The 15,262-nt window shown below is 50.9% G+C and overlaps 1 protein-coding gene across 1 annotated transcript; it reads left to right on the top strand.

Moving 5' to 3' along the window:
- Positions 1-273: 273 nt before the first annotated feature.
- On the top strand, positions 274-14,942 carry DMRT3 (doublesex and mab-3 related transcription factor 3). The gene is made up of 2 exons (XM_047700712.1): positions 274-733; positions 13,326-14,942. The coding sequence occupies exons 1-2, from the start codon at positions 274-276 to the stop codon at positions 14,291-14,293; spliced, it is 1,428 nt and encodes a 475-aa protein (XP_047556668.1). The 3' UTR covers positions 14,294-14,942.
- Positions 14,943-15,262: the final 320 nt, after the last annotated feature.

The raw sequence follows: 15,262 nt of genomic DNA, 5'->3' as shown, positions 1-15,262 counted from the left end.
AGGACGTGCCGGCCGAGGCAGCCGTTGACTGAGGCGCGACGCGCGTGGGATTGCCGAGCACCCTTGGGAGGCTGAGGCTGCGGGCGCCGCGGGATCCGTGAAGACGGCGGCTGCACCTCCCGCCGTCTCAGAGCGCACGCGGCCGCCGGGGCTGCGGGACCGAGGAGCGCTCCGCCCGCCGGCCGCCCGGGAGCCGTCCTCGCTGCCCCGCGGTCCAGCGCCCCCTGGCCCGCTGCCGCAGCCAGCCCGCCTGCTCTCCCTGGAGCCCGGGACATGAACGGCTACGGCTCCCCCTACCTGTACATGGGCGGCCCGGTGTCGCAGCCGCCGCGGGCGCCCTTGCAGCGCACGCCCAAGTGCGCGCGCTGCCGCAACCACGGCGTGCTGTCCTGGCTCAAGGGCCACAAGCGCTACTGCCGCTTCAAGGACTGCACCTGCGAGAAGTGCATCCTCATCATCGAGCGGCAGCGGGTCATGGCCGCGCAGGTGGCGCTGCGCCGGCAGCAGGCCAACGAGAGCCTCGAGAGCCTCATCCCGGACTCGCTGCGCGCCCTGCCCGGACCCCCGCCGCCGGGGGACGCCGCCGCCGCCCCGCAGCCGCCGCCGACCTCGCAGCCGTCACAGCCGCCGCCGCCGCCACCGCGGCCCGCCGCCGAGCTGGCTGCGGCCGCCGCGCTGCGCTGGGCAGCGGAGCCCCAGGCCGGGGCGTTGCAGGCGCCCCTCGCCAAGCCAGGTAAGAGTGTCTGCGGGGCGGGAGCCGGGCGCGGCGCGTCGGCGAAAACTTTGCAGCGGTCGCGGCGGCTTTGGCTGGGAGGCCCGCGGGAAGTGTCAGGCCTTACCGCCCCGCTCTCGCCGAGCCGGTTCTCACTGTCCGGGCGCAGGCCGGCCTTCGGTTCGACCCGCAGCCGGCACAGCCCAGGCACCCGCGGGCAAGGCGCCTCGGGCGAGGCAAAGGGCGGGCGGGACTGGGCGTCGGGCTCGCCGAACGCCTTTCCCGGGGGAACGTGGCCGCCGCCGGCGGTAAATAAAGAGGTCGAAGCAGGACCAAGTTAAAACCCACGCGGGCACACAGCCCACCGCGCGGCCGGGCTTTTCTGGCTGCGGCCGTAGAGGGCCTTGCCTTGGGAGGTTGGGACAGACAGGGGCAGGTCACTCTAGCCTAGGCCAAGGTTTGGCCGAGTCCGAGCTGGGCCTGCTTCTGTGGCCCCAGGAAGCCGGAGTGAACCCGAAGCCTTTCTAGTAAGGCACGGACTATGGCTTCCAGCTTCTTGTGATGCGTGGAAGGAAGCCCTATTTAGAAGCTCAGTGAAATGGACCAGAAAGCTTCCTGAACTGGTATGGGGGACTCCAAATAGGGCGCACCCAGCTCTTACAGATCTCAGATCTTTGAACGCAGTTTCTCGGGCTGCCCTCAGCGGTCTCTTTGGTCTAAAGAAGTACAAGTGAAACTTGTCATCCGGCAGGGAAGAACAACTCTGTCCAGCCCTTTTCCCGGGGTTCTCAGTTCTCAGGGCCATGTGGGCCTCTTGCTACCAAGCGGCAGATTGGGAGCAAGGGCTCTCTTACCTCCCCTTCAGTCGTCTCCTCCTCTGTGGGGCTACTGTAGAGAGGGTGGGTGGAGTGGTGCTGGAGGTGGGCATATTCTCACACCCCACCTCCCTGCTTCCATCTGCTTCCTCTCATCCGGCCACAGACCCTGGATGAGTGTCTTTCCTCCTGGGGCATCTCTAGCTTGCTGTCCTGCCCAGCGCAAGTGCTCCTGTGATTTTAGGCTCTTGGAGTTCAGTGGACACAATATTTGATGTTTCCCTTGGACCCGACCAAGTGTACACAGGTAAAAAGCACATCTTCCCAGGAAGGGGAGTAGGGGCTATACTGAAATTTGGCGAGCGCAGGCCCTGGAAGGGCCAGAGGCCTCTTGTAGGTGGACCTCTGATAGAGCTTCTGGTTACACCACCTTTCCCCCCCAAAAGACACTGCCCTTGGCTTCTGGAGAGACGCCTTCAGGAGCAGACTCACTGATGAGGGGATAGGCAGCCTGGCTGGCACAGGTCTGTCGGCTGTCCTGTTGCTCAGTTACGCTCTGCAGGCTTGAAGCCCTGAGAATATCTATGTGAAGGGGAGGACTGGGCATTAGTGGACAGAGGACAGTTTGCTGAACTTGGGTTTTGTGGATATTTAATCCAAAGTAGAGTATAAGCATAAATGCGAGTAATGAGCAGCCCCCATCCCCCATGCCTTGGCGATCTTTTGTCCGTCTCCTCTCTTTGTATTTATACATTTGCCGTAGAGGCGGGGGAGGCGGGGAGAAAGAAGGGTCACAAAGATTCTTTTTGCTTTTCTCCTTTAAGTTAGGACAAGTAACCAGGAGGGTTGTGTCTCTGTTCTAGAAGTTGACCCATGCCAGTAACTTTTCTTAACCTTTCCGTTTCCAGTTTTCCCTGGCTCCGTTTCCCCAGCAGCCTAGCAGGAGTCAGCGAGTCTGTCCCCGTGGTAGGGTTGTGCAGCGGCGGTCTGTCCGGAGGCACCCCGGGGGCATTGGGTTCGGGAGTCTTTGTCCAGAGGGGATTCTTCCACACCCTGTGGTCTTCAAACCGGTCTTTGGGGTAGCCAGAGTTCAAGGCTTCTAAAGAGTCGCAAAACCAAAACAACCGGGGGAGGAGGGGTCCTGAGAGCAGGAAGGAAGGCGGGCGGGGTAGCGGCTGCAGTAGTGGGCTTTGGGGAAATTGAAGAGGGAGACAGATTTCAACCGGAGAAACCAGCCCTGGTGCGCTCCCTCTTCCTCCAAACCAATTATTTGGGGATGGGCTGAGCCTTCCGAATCGAAAACAGTAACTGAAAAGGAGGCCAGGCTTTGGGGGACCCGAGGCATCAGGAACTAAAAGCCCAGTTTCCAACTCTTCATTCCTCAGACTCCATACTTTGCACGTTCATTTATATAACTTTTGCTCTCTTCTTTCAACGGGTTCGACCCCGTAGTTCCATGCTTTTAAAAAGCAGCCGATCGCCAATCCAAAGGTGGGAGGAGGCAGGAGAAAAACAGATAATGCTTCCCATTAGGAAAGCAAGCCTACAGATGGACCCGTTCCATGCATTGCTTCATATGGAGGAAGCCCATTTGGGGTTTAAGTTAGGGAAGGCTGTCTAGTGTGGAGACCGGTTGCTGTTTGTATCATGCCTTTTTGCGGCTCTTGTAATGTATTTGTGAGTAACATACTATGCGAATTCAGCAGCCTATGGGATACTCCTGAACAAGTAGCTCTCTGCATTTAGAGAACTAAGAGACACTCTGTTAGAATAGTAGGTCCAGGGGCGCTTGGGTGGCTCAGTGGGTTAAAGCCTCTGCCTTTGTCTCGGGTCATGATCCCAGGGTCCTGGGATCGAGCCCCGCGTCGGGCTCTCTGCTCGGTGGGGAGCCTGCTTCCTCCTCTCTCTCTCTGCCTGCCTCTCAGCCTGCTTGTGATCTCTGTCAAATAAAAAAAGAAGAAAAAAAAGAATAGTAGGTCCACGTGTACTTAAGTTCACAGACCATTAGGCACCTCCATGTCTCGTGGTGCATTATAGGCATGTGTTTGTTGTGATATCTGTGCCAAAAATGCCGCTGGTTTTTTTGCAAAGGGCCTCTTTAGTGCATAGCTATGGACACAGAGGCTTTTTTGCTGCTGGGTACAAACACAGATGCACAAACTCAGGAGTCTCTCCCTCTCCAGAAATCTTTGAGAAACCCGCTCGCCCTAGAGAAGTGTATGTTTCTTGGGCACTGCTGGAAGAAAAACATCCATTGGGGGAGTGACACGGTCACACCACAATTCAGTTGTGTTGCTGAAAGAAATCTCTATCCCAAAATTCCGCTTCAGATTCTTTAAAGGAATGGGGGTTATTTTATCTAACAGTGGAGGACGCTGAGCATTCCTGTCAATATGGTCGTGGCCTTCAGGAGACTTTGCGTACTCTAACGTTATGACTTCCAGTTCCGGACTGGAGCGTTCTCTTCCTTCTGGGTGTGCATTTCCCATGCTCTTTGATTATTGTTTAGGACTGACCTCATAGTATTCGGTCTTGATTGAGCCCCAAATTCTAATTTAAGCTTCTTTGTACCACTGACTCACTTATTCTCCTAAATTCCCTCTTTGTCCTCTTCACCCTCTCCCCCTGCCTCCTCCCTCATGAAAATATCATGGGGAGTGTGAACCTTCTTCAGCTCTTAGTGTATCTGAGTCAGCAGCTTCAACCAGCCAAGCCAGCCTTTCAGGACGTGGGCTCAAGAGCTGAGGCAAGTTAAGGGTCACTACCAAGGTGAGGAGCTTAAGTTACATTCCTGTGTTCTCCTCCCTTCCCCCACCCCAGCTTTTCCCCCAGGAGCGTGTCCTGTGTCCCCCCAGGGCTGTGCAAGGAAAGACCTGTGGCTATAGAGTCTTCCTACATTTGTCTACACAATAAGTAGGTGCACAGGTTCTTTGAAATGCTCTTAAAGGAAAAAGAAATCACAAACAGCATATTTGGTTAGGAACCGAACAGGATCAGATAGGACAGAAGGAGCTCCTTTTCTGTGTGTTTCTCCTGAATAGGAGCAAACAGGAGATCTGTAGGGAGAAAAGAACAGTGTGGGAAACTGTCTTTAAATAATTTTACCTCTTGCTGGACTCCTCTTAGCAACTTAGTGCTGGCTCTGTGTTTTTTTTTTTTGCCCCAGCTTGATTGAGTCCTGTTCCATCTTCTTCCTAATATTTAATTTTACTGTATTTATTTATTTATTTATGTATTTGAAGAAGAGAAAGAGGCACCTGCAAGTGTAATGAATGTTGCCCGATCACTGGTCCAGAACAGAATAGGAAACTCTGGTGATCATAGGCTAAAAGAAAACGAAAAAAGAGGGAAAGACTTCAAAGTCATTCATCAAGTGTATTTATGAATTTAAATAAAAACGGGGGTGGGGGAGTCTGGTTATTCAGGACAGCTCGACCTGGGGCGAGGAGCCTGACTCACAGTTGCCCTTTGAAACAGGAACACCGACCCAATGCGGAGGATCTAGCGGTCCCCTACTCCTGGTCCCTCGCAAACCTTTCCCCGGGGCTGGTGCAGGAGGGGGGTGTGTGGGAGGGAAGACGCAGGGCGCACAGCTAGGGGGGCATGAACTTGCAGGCGGTGGGCCCGGGGCAGCGTCTGGGAGGGGGCCCCCACCCCGCGGCACCCATGCCTGCGCTTTCCTCTCGGAGGGCAGCGGAACGGGCACCCCTGGAAAGGTGTGCGCAGCGGCGGCGGCATGGCCGCCCTGGACCGCTGTCCCCTACCACCCGGTCCGGGTCCCGGGGACACTGCAGGCGGCGGCTCGGCCCGCTCCCAGGCCAGCCGCACCTTCCCGGGCTGCTTCGGGTGCCGCGGGCTCCCTCCGGGCTCACGGGGCCGCGAGGCCGCGAGGGCAGGGCCGGGTGGCTGCGCGCTGCCGGGGGAGAAGCCGGCGGCCCCTCCGCGCCCTTCCCGCTCCGTCCCTGCTGCCGCCCCGGCTTCGGGGGGCGGCCAGACCGACCACAAAAGCGTGCACTCAGGCAAACCAAAAACGGGTTGTCACTATTGCCCGGGGCACAGTTCGACTGAAAAACTTCCAGTACTCCTCTGAAGTTCAAATTTAACTGGGCGTCCTGCTGTTTTGTCCGGCAACCCTAGGCCCAGGCAGTCCTCCTCCCCATCCCCAGTCACCCCGAAGGGCGCCCCTGGGGGTGGGGTGGCTCCAGTGCGTCCACCAGCTTCTTACTGTCCGTGGGGGCCCTCCTGTCCCTCTGGCGGCACCAGGACAGGGCTGGCAGGGAAGAGGAGCGCGTTGTCCGCGTCTGGGAACCGCAGGTCCGCTGCCAGCCAGGAGCGAACCCCCCCACCCCAGCTCCCCAGCTCATTCCTCTGGGTTATAAATCTGGGGGATAGCGGGGCTCTGGACTTACACAACCAACTTTTCTTTTCCCTGATGGATGAGCTCCCGGGTTTAAAAGATTACAGTAATCACAGGAGGACAGTGTAAATCGAATCCGATAGCAATAACTTTCGGGGAAGGTCAGGCTCAAGTGAAATGTTACCAAGCAACAGGCATTTTGTTTGCAAAATACAATCAAAGAGCACTGATGAGAAATTCTTCCTGCCGCCAGTCAGCACTTTCTGCTAACAGCTTTACAGGGAGAAAGTGAGTACATCTTCATAAATCAAGGTCCCCAGAGGACTTGGAGCCCCTTTCTGGAAATGCTGCTCCTCTTCCTGACGGGTGTGTGTGTGTGGAGGTTGGAGCTCCTAATCTGTTTGCCTGCCTGCTTGCCTGCCTCCCCTCTCCCTCCCGTCCTCTCTTCCTCCCCTCTTGTTTTCCTCCTTTCTTTGGCTTTTTAACCTGCTCTGGCGCCTCAGGTCTCTGGATTTCCATGCCGCATCCCACGTGGGCCTCGAACTGGGCTCCCGTGCGTGCTCTTGGCAGAGATGGGGGCCTGACTAGTGAACAGCGGGTCGGGTCCTCCCAGGTCCTCCACCCTGGGATTACATCCTGTCACTCTCCAATCCCACAGGCTTGTCCGAGCGCCTCAGACTTCTCCAAAGAAACTAATGGGAAAGGAAAACCTGTATGGGTTTTTGTTCCCTTTTGATTTTATCATTAAACAGCTATTTTTAAAAATGAACACAATCAACTACCGACTTACCAGTATGATGGAAAACGGAATGTTCAGAATGGGTCAGTTCTGTACTGAATCTCTGATTTCTTTTTTGGATGGCAACAACTAGGCAGGAGTACATTTTATGAAGCTGGGATTAGGCTTCTGCCCCCCCCCCCACCGTTTAGTACTTTTATTAGTTCACTATGTGTGTTTGTTGCAACCATTGTCTCTACACGGGAATGTTTACAGTAGTATGAACTCTGTGAATACACCCTAGTCCGCCCAGCTGCTGGCTTTTGAGTTACTGGCTGTGTTTCAATGTAAAATTTGACCAACCACGCAGGTAACGTGGAACTTTTACAGAAGAAGATTTATACTGTGAGCATCTCAGGGACCAAGAGGCAATGTTTTGATCAGCTCTGTATTGTCTTACATAATACATTGCCTGGGCACGTAGTAAGAGATGTAAGGGTTTTTGTTAAATGGATGGATGAATGAATAGCCACCTGCTATCAGTTTTTATCAGTTCCGAATAGACTTGGAGATTTATAGGTCATTTTCCTCCTGCTTCTTGAAAAGTGCTCCTGAGTCACCGAAGGGGTCAAAACTAAATTTTTGTAAGACCTACAAAGTCCACAGTTGTGAGTCTTATTTCCTTAAGTCTGACCTTTCTATACCAATGTTCCCCCCCAAATATCCCGAGGAAGCATCCTGTGTTGGTAACGATTTTTTAAAAAGCAAAGCATGACAACTGTGTACTTTTCACAAGTCCCCCCACCCCTCAACCCAGGAAGAAAAAGAAAGATTTTCCACTGATGTTCATTCCCTGTTGTACTTAAGATTTTCAGCCACTCAGGGTTTTTTTAATGAGTCAGCACTTCCAGTGTGAGATAAAGATAATAGAAAATGTAAAAAAGTGTGTCTCCGGTTAGTGTTCTGACGGGGCATTGGTCTCTTCTAGAAGCACTGTCCTGCTTGGGCTCCTTCCTGTCATTGCTGTAAGATTTGTGTGCTTAGAAAACCAACCATCAGGGAACAGTTAGAGGTGTGTCCCCAAAGCTCGTCAACAGTAGAAGACATACAGTCCATGTTCCAAACTGTGTGACATGATTTCAGAAGGGAAAAAAAAAAAAAAAGTTCAGTTACTTTTGTACTAGGAAACATTCCTCTCTATACCAATGCTTTTGTATTTTCATTCAAGATAATATTTTGTTTTTTTTTTAAGATTTTGTTTATTCATTTGACAGAGATCACAAGTAGGCAGAGAGTCAGGCAGAGAGAGAAGGAAGCAGGCTCCCTGCTGAGCTCAATCCCAGGACCCTGAGATCATGACCTGAGCCCAAGGCAGTGGCTTTAACCCACTGAGCCACCCAGGAGCCCCTGGGTTTTACAGATATAATTGAATAGAATGGATAAAACCCACCACATTCACGTCTGAAAGATTCTCCATTTTTATGTGTATGTTTATTCCACATATGTGGTAGGCTTCCCCAAAATATTTGAAAAGAATACCTAGGTTGGTTTTTTTTTTTAAATATGTGACTACATTTTCGCATAAAAACGTCCTCTAAAGGAGGAAAGATTTTGCAAACTGTAGTTTTAGATTGGAAGTTACTTTTGTGTGAGCGTTAAGTTTCTCTCCCTTGTTAAAGTCTGTAGTGAAAGGGAAAAAGAAGTCTTGTAGCTATCTTCAGGCTGATGTATTTTCTGAAGTTGGTAGTATTATTGTTGATAGAAAAAGTTTCCTTCTTAATCATATATCTCCTTCTTTTACATACTTTGACCTGAGTGAAGGGTTTAGTTCCTGGGTGGCTAGGAATATTTCTCTATCATGAAAAATATGAACTTGAAGAGTGAGTAGTAAGATTTTTCAAATTCCTGGATGTTTAAACATGAGAAACAGCAGACTATATCACTTTCAGTAGGGGATTTGGAATTTCCCATGAAATTGGTTTCTTTCTACTTTTTGGGTAGAAGGTCTGGGTATCTGCACGCATATTCTGGGGGTAAAAATGTTATCAGTTGGAGTATATTCTTACTCTCTATGTTCTAGGAATTAGTGTGTCAGTTTCAAGAAGAAAAAAGATAAAGTGTCTGGGGGACCATTTCCCTTTTCATTCTGTTGGTTGGCAGTGTCACATTTCTGTATCTAGAAAGGCCTTTCTTTGTGTTGTAAGCCAACATGAACATTTTATAAAGTTCATTTTGGGGGGGACCCTAGAGATATAAAGCAACACCTGTTATTAAATTACACGTTATTGCTGGGCTTGAAACCCACCCTCTATAATTACTAGTAAAGTCTGTATTTATAGAATAATGTACAGTACATCTAGTTTAGGTACAACAGGTCAACCACTAGTAGGTCCTACCACAAAATCGCATGGGCTCCAAGCTCTGCCCTTCAGAAATGGTGGTGGTGAGGAAGGATTCTTGGCACAAGGTGAGAGGCTAGTCTACTCTCGCCCAGGTTCGCAACCCCAGCAGCCTGGGCTGGGGACAGGGATCCTGCTCCCCCCAGCAGTCTGGGCCAAGACTTTATGGGCTGATTCCGAGCAGGAGAGCATTGGCTGTGCCCCATTCCCTGGTTCCTTCAAGGTCTCCTGTCCTCCCTCTGAATGTAGTATGAAGAGTACTGAGCTCAGGTGCTTGGAATGTCCTGAATTTGTAGATTTGATTCCTGGGACACCCTGTTCGCTTTCTTCACCATATGCCCCTAGCCTGGACACCGAGCTGGAGAGGCCAGCCCGACTGAAACCTGAGAAGAGAGTGTGGATGAGTCAGCACCACTCCCCAAGAAGCAGCCAGAAGCACGTGCTGCTCCCGGCTTGCCACTATGCCGCTGTGGGGTGGGGGGAGGGCAACGGGGAACCAAGAAAATCAGAAAGGTAGGGTTTTTTTGCAGGCTGGGGGTTCCCAGCTGGTTAACAAGCTGGCCCATATGCGATTGTCCTGTGGCCTCTTCTGCAGAACAGGAACACAGGTACCAAGGTGGAATCTTGCGTCGTCAGATTCAGTGTCCTGTCACCCAGGATCCAGGAGACTGGGATAGTGTATCCTTGGCCATTTTGGAAAAATGGTGGATGTGTCCGATTTGCCAGAACATCGTTCTCTAGCTCCTGCCTGGCCAAACCTCTGCTCTTGGAATCACTTTCTTCTGGAGCCTGGCATGTTCTGTGAAACAGTGAATTTGGTGATAGACCTCAACACATTTTCCACAAATGGAAAACTTATTTTCCATTTGGCAGCTTATACGAGGTGGGAAAATTATATCATATCATATCATATTATATTTCATTTTATTTTTAAGGTAAACTCTACCCTTAACATGAGGCTTGAACCTGGAGATCAAGAGTCAAGTACTCCATAGGCCAGACACCCTGGGAAAAATTATCTTTTAGCATAGGAAGTCATTTTTAGGTTCACTCATTTAAAAAACAGCAAGGTTTTGAGCTTCCTGGCTGTACTTATGTACCTTTTATTTCCTAGAAGAACCAGTTGTTTCTCTTGCTTTCCAAAAAAAGTTACACTGCGGTGACACTGTGTGTCCTATTTCTTTATCTCTCTCTCTTGTTTTTAATTATGGTAAAATATACATACAATAAACTTTACTATCTTAACCTTTTTTAAGGGCACAATGTAAGGGCACTAAATACATTCACAGTGTTGTACCATCACCATTGTCCATTTCCAGAACTTTCTCATTATCTGAAAGCCTGTGACACAGTGAGTCCCAGTCCCTCTTCCCCGCCCCTGCTAACAATCATTCCACTTTCTGTCTCTGTGAGTTTGTCTGTTCTAGAGACCTCGTCTAAGTGGAATCCTAGAATATTGTCCTTTGTGACTGACTGACTTCACATAGCATATTCTCAGGGTTCATCCCCATCATAACATGGGTCAGAATTTCATTCCATTTTGAGACTGAATAATATTCCACTGTATATACGTACCACGTTTTCTTTGTCCGTCTGTCCATCCGTGGACACCTGAGTTGCTCCCACCTTTGGCTACTGTGGGTGATGCTACGATGAACCTTTGTGTACAGTACGTATCCTGCTGGATAGGAAGCAAGTTCTTTCCTGGCTGTTTGCTTTTCTCCTTGTACGTGCATCTCCTCTGCCCAACAAGCTAAGTCCCCCCAGGTGGGGACCAGTCTTAGACTTCCTGGTATTTTTCACCTCTTTTTTTTCTGTTTCCCTCAGTATCTTGCATATTACAGGGATGCAAATACTTGATACTGATAAGACTAGGTAAAGAAAGCTTAGAGGTATACAGTATTTAAAGCACAATTTTATTTTAATATTTACCTGGGGCGTGTCTTTGACTTGTTTTCCCAGGCTCCACTGAGGAGGGGGGCGAAGTCCAGTCGTGTGTTGAGGCCAGTGCTGGGTGAACACACAGTCCCTGTCCACTCATTTTCCAGTGCTTAATAATAGAGTAAGCGCTAGGAGGTACGGACCGGTCAGGAGCCAGGATAATGTAGATAGGTCTGCCGATTAGAATGTGAATCTGTAGAAACTTTTTTGATGTGGCTTTTCTCTCTTGGATTAAGAACAAATACCTGTTCACTGAGGAGGTGGCATCAGGGTTCCCTGTCCTGGGGAGCTGCAGGAGGGAAGATGGCAAACGTCTCTTACAAAAATAGGTCTTGAGCACGTCCCAGAGGTGTTGCGGAAAGCAAAGTTGGCTTGTATTTCTGGGCCACGGATGACCCCTGCGTAGAAACCTTGTATTGGAAAAAGCGGTAGTTTACTTAAAATGCAGATTTGGGTTAAGTGTGAATTTATATCAGACTTAAGACTGCAGGTCGTACTGATAAGAGTTTAAGCCTGTTTTAAAATGCATTTACCGTTGCCAGACACGTACTGGTTGCTTTGTGAAGAATCAACATTTTGTTTTTCCTTTATATTGAAGATAAATCCCACATTAGAAGAATGTTCCTAAATGGGCCTTTGTTTAAGGCTTTTGAAACAAACAGTACATTGGAGGAGGGAGATTTTTGGAGCTGCAGTGATGAAATGTCACCGCTGGCTTTCTAAGTACAGTCAGGTGTGCCCACAGAGAAGACCACAAGGAAGCCATTCAGGCTGGGCTGTAGAAAACACAGGCAGACCCAATGTTTACAACCTGACAACTGGGTCATTAATAATTTTCATCTTTAGATCAGTTACACTGGCTCTGAGTAGAGACAGCCAGTCAGTGTTTTGAAAAGGATGAAAATCTACTTGCATCTAGTGTGCTAGTAAAGAATACGTCCTTTTAGGGGCGCCTGGGTGGCTCAGTGGGTTAAGCCGCTGCCTTGGTCATGGTTCCCAGGGTCCTGGGATCGAGCCCCGCATCGAGCCCTGCATCGGGCTCTCTGCTCAGCAGGGAGCCTGCTTCCTCCTCTCTCTCTGCCTGCCTCTCTGCCTGCTTGTGATCTCTCTGTCAAATAAATAAATAAAATCTTAAAAAAAAAAAAGAATACGTCCTTTTATTATAAAGGTCTTTTGGCATTTCCTACTGCAAGCAAATCCAGGCTACTCCCTTCTGCGTGCTTGGCACAGTGATACCAGCCCTTTGCAGGGGGGGCAATGTCTTAGGTCAAAATGCTAAATTTGGAACTGTTCTAGTTTCCAGCAAATCTTCCAAAAATCTTGGGATGCTTCCCCCCCCCCCTTTGGATTAATTCAAGAAGTTGTCTTTCAATCCTTTCCATGAACCTTACTAATAAAACAGTTCATGAAATGGTTTTACCTCTTTACCCCTACCGTCCTGGAGTTATGGGCTCCTTGTTTCATGGGTGGGTCATGCCCCTGTGCAATTTGACAGATCTCTCCAGCCATTTCCTCCCTGTCCTGTGACCTGCCCTGCCATTCAGAATTCACAGCTGGTTTTGCTTGACCCCTAGTGCAAGGTGCGGGACCCAGGTCTGTCACTCCCCGGAGTGGCTTTGTAAGAAAGATTTCAATGAAGAGAGGACTCTTTCTGGCACTTCTACTGATTAGTTATTGTACCAGGTAACCCGAAGAAACATAGGACCAGTTCACAAGATCTGTGTAATGCAAAATCTGCCTATGGGAAATGGATTTATAATGTGAAAATCCCCTTCTATGGATAAAGGTTCCTGCACCCGCTGCTGACGTCCCTGGGTAACACCAGCCCCCTCGTTTGCAGAAAAAGAACCAGAAGACAAACCTGAGCTCATTTTCCTGTTCTTCCCTGAGCTGCGTTGATCCCTAAACCTGCAGAGGTCCCTAGTTAGATCGTGACTGCTATGACAGCTACATCTTTTATGGTTTTAGGTACTGGATCCCTGTTCTGTGTTCAAGGCAAGCCTCTCTGTGCACATCAGTCTGAGAAATCACTCCAGTTTCTAGATTTTTATGTAGTCTGCCCCCTCCCCCCACATTGGCCGATGAGGTGGTTTGGATTCTTCTTAAAGGCTTTCGGAACAGAGGGTGCCTGCCTGGCTCAGTCCTAGAGCCTGTGACTCTTGATCTCAGGGTCATGAGTTCAAGCTTCACATTTGGTGTAGCGATGACTTAAAGAAAAAAAGGAAGAATGAAAAGAAAAGGAAAGATAAAGGCTTCCCATGTGTTGACACCCACCCAGTGGCCTCTGCCTTCCAAACGGCCTGTGTACGGCTCTCCCCCAGCACATCTGTTCCTCTTCATGCACGCCGGGACAGGATTAACTCGGCTGTTCTCTGCTTTTCAGACTTGACAGAAGAGAGGCTGGGGGACAGCAGCTCCGCCGGCAACACGGAGACCTTCAGCGACAAAGACGCCGACCAGAGGAGCTCCCCAGATGTGGCCAAAAGCAAGGGCTGCTTCACCCCGGAGAGCCCCGAGATCGTGTCCGTGGACGAGGGGGGCTACGCGGTGCAGAAAAACGGAGGCAACCCGGAGAGCCGCCCGGACAGCCCCAAGTACCACGGGGAGCAGAACCACCTCCTGATCGAGGGCCCCTCGGGGACCGTGTCCCTGCCCTTCAGCCTGAAGGCTAACCGGCCGCCCCTGGAAGTGTTGAAAAAGATCTTCCCCGCCCAGAAGCCCACGGTGCTGGAGCTCATCCTGAAGGGCTGCGGCGGGGACCTGGTGAGCGCCGTGGAGGTCCTGCTGTCCAGCCGCTCCTCTGTCGCCGCGGCCGCCGCGGAGCGGGTGGCCGAGCCCGAGGGGCTGGTGCTGCCCTCCAACGGCCACATCTTTGAACACAGCCTGAGCTCCTACCCCATCTCCTCCTCCAAGTGGTCGGTGGGCTCGGCCTTCAGGGTCCCGGACACGCTGAGGTTTTCCGCCGACTCCAGTAACGTTGTCCCCAACCCCTTGGCCGTGCCCCTGCAGCATCCTTTCCCCCAGCCGCCCCGCTACCCGCTGATGCTGCGGAATACTTTGGCCAGGAACCAGTCGAGCCCCTTTTTGCCCAACGACGTGACCCTGTGGAACACCATGACCCTGCAGCAGCAGTACCAGCTGAGGTCCCAGTACGTGGGCCCCTTCCCCGCCAACTCGGCCGGCGTCTTCCGGAGCTCGCCCGTCCTCCCCGCGCGCGCCCCCGAGGACCCCCGCATCTCCATCCCCGACGACGGCTGCCCGATCGTGGCCAAGCAGCCCCTCTACACCGAGGAGGACTATGACGAGAGGTCCGACTCCTCAGACTCTAGAATACTCAACACGTCCTCCTAAAGGCCGCTCCCTGCGGGGCGGCGTGACCAGGTGACCTTTTCTGTGCATTCGAACCCCGGCCCGCCAGGAGAGGCCGCTTCCTGTGTCCACCCTTTCCCTCTGTTTGACAAAGTGACTGTGCTTGATTCTATACCTTAGCAATAAAAAGCATAACTTATTTAATTTCTTGCACTTCATTGGAAAAAAATGCCAAATAGCTCTGCTCTGTGGCTTTAGTGCTGAATGTTTATTGTCAAAGAGAGTCTGATGCTAAGAATAGTCTTGGGAAAGCCGGGTCCAGCGCAAGGTTTATTTGGGGAGGGAAAGCTTTGCTCCCAAACTCGACCCAGAATGTCCGACAAAACAGCATACTTGAATGCGGTTTTGTGAAAGAGGATTCCTCAGGATCTGTAAAAACGGAAGCAAGCGATTTCGGTTGCAAATGGACCTTATATTCTTATGCTAAAATTCCTTCTTGCATTTTAGAGAGACGCTGCACTTCAGGAGGGAGTGAACCGCTCACAGGCTTCTGTAAGCTCGGACAGTTTTCAGAGACAAACTCCATTAAGAATTCTTCTTTCCACATGGCTGAACTGAAACATGCGTGATGTCCGTGTAAAGCCCATCCCAGCTGTGAACTGCATGACATGTAATGTGAAATGAACACAAGGTTAAGCTCTGTCAGGTGAATGTAGCATGCTGAGGGCTCTAGGAAAAAAAAATAAACTAAGGAGATGATCTTCGTTTATGTCATTTCTGCTTGTGGAAAGAGGATCTCTAAAGAGAGAAATTTGATGTAAAAGCTGCTTCCTAGCACATCGGTCGGGGGTCAAGGGGTCTGTTGAATGGGGACATTTCTTGAGAAATATGAATGACAGCTTGGGGGCTGTGTTCAGAAAGAGGATTTCTTGTTTAAGAATAGAGCTCAGTCCAGTCCCTCCACTCCTCCCACGCTCCAGCAGATGCGTCGTGAGTGCCTAGTCTGTGTAA

Source organism: Lutra lutra, chromosome 13 (genome assembly GCF_902655055.1).
Source record: "Lutra lutra chromosome 13, mLutLut1.2, whole genome shotgun sequence".
NCBI lineage: Eukaryota > Metazoa > Chordata > Mammalia > Carnivora > Mustelidae > Lutra > Lutra lutra.
The sequence above is the reverse complement of the archived record's forward strand: the minus strand, read 5'-3'. Positions and strand labels throughout refer to the sequence as shown.

What these genes read in the sequence shown, in the direction of transcription:
- DMRT3 (XM_047700712.1), top strand. Translation starts at nt 274, where the DNA reads ATGAACGGCTACGGCTCCCCCTACCTGTACATGGGCGGCCCGGTGTCG. An exon ending in GGCGCCCCTCGCCAAGCCAG is followed by an intron (nt 734 to 13,325) that starts GTAAGAGTGTCT and finishes TCTGCTTTTCAG; the next exon opens with ACTTGACAGAAGAGAGGCTG.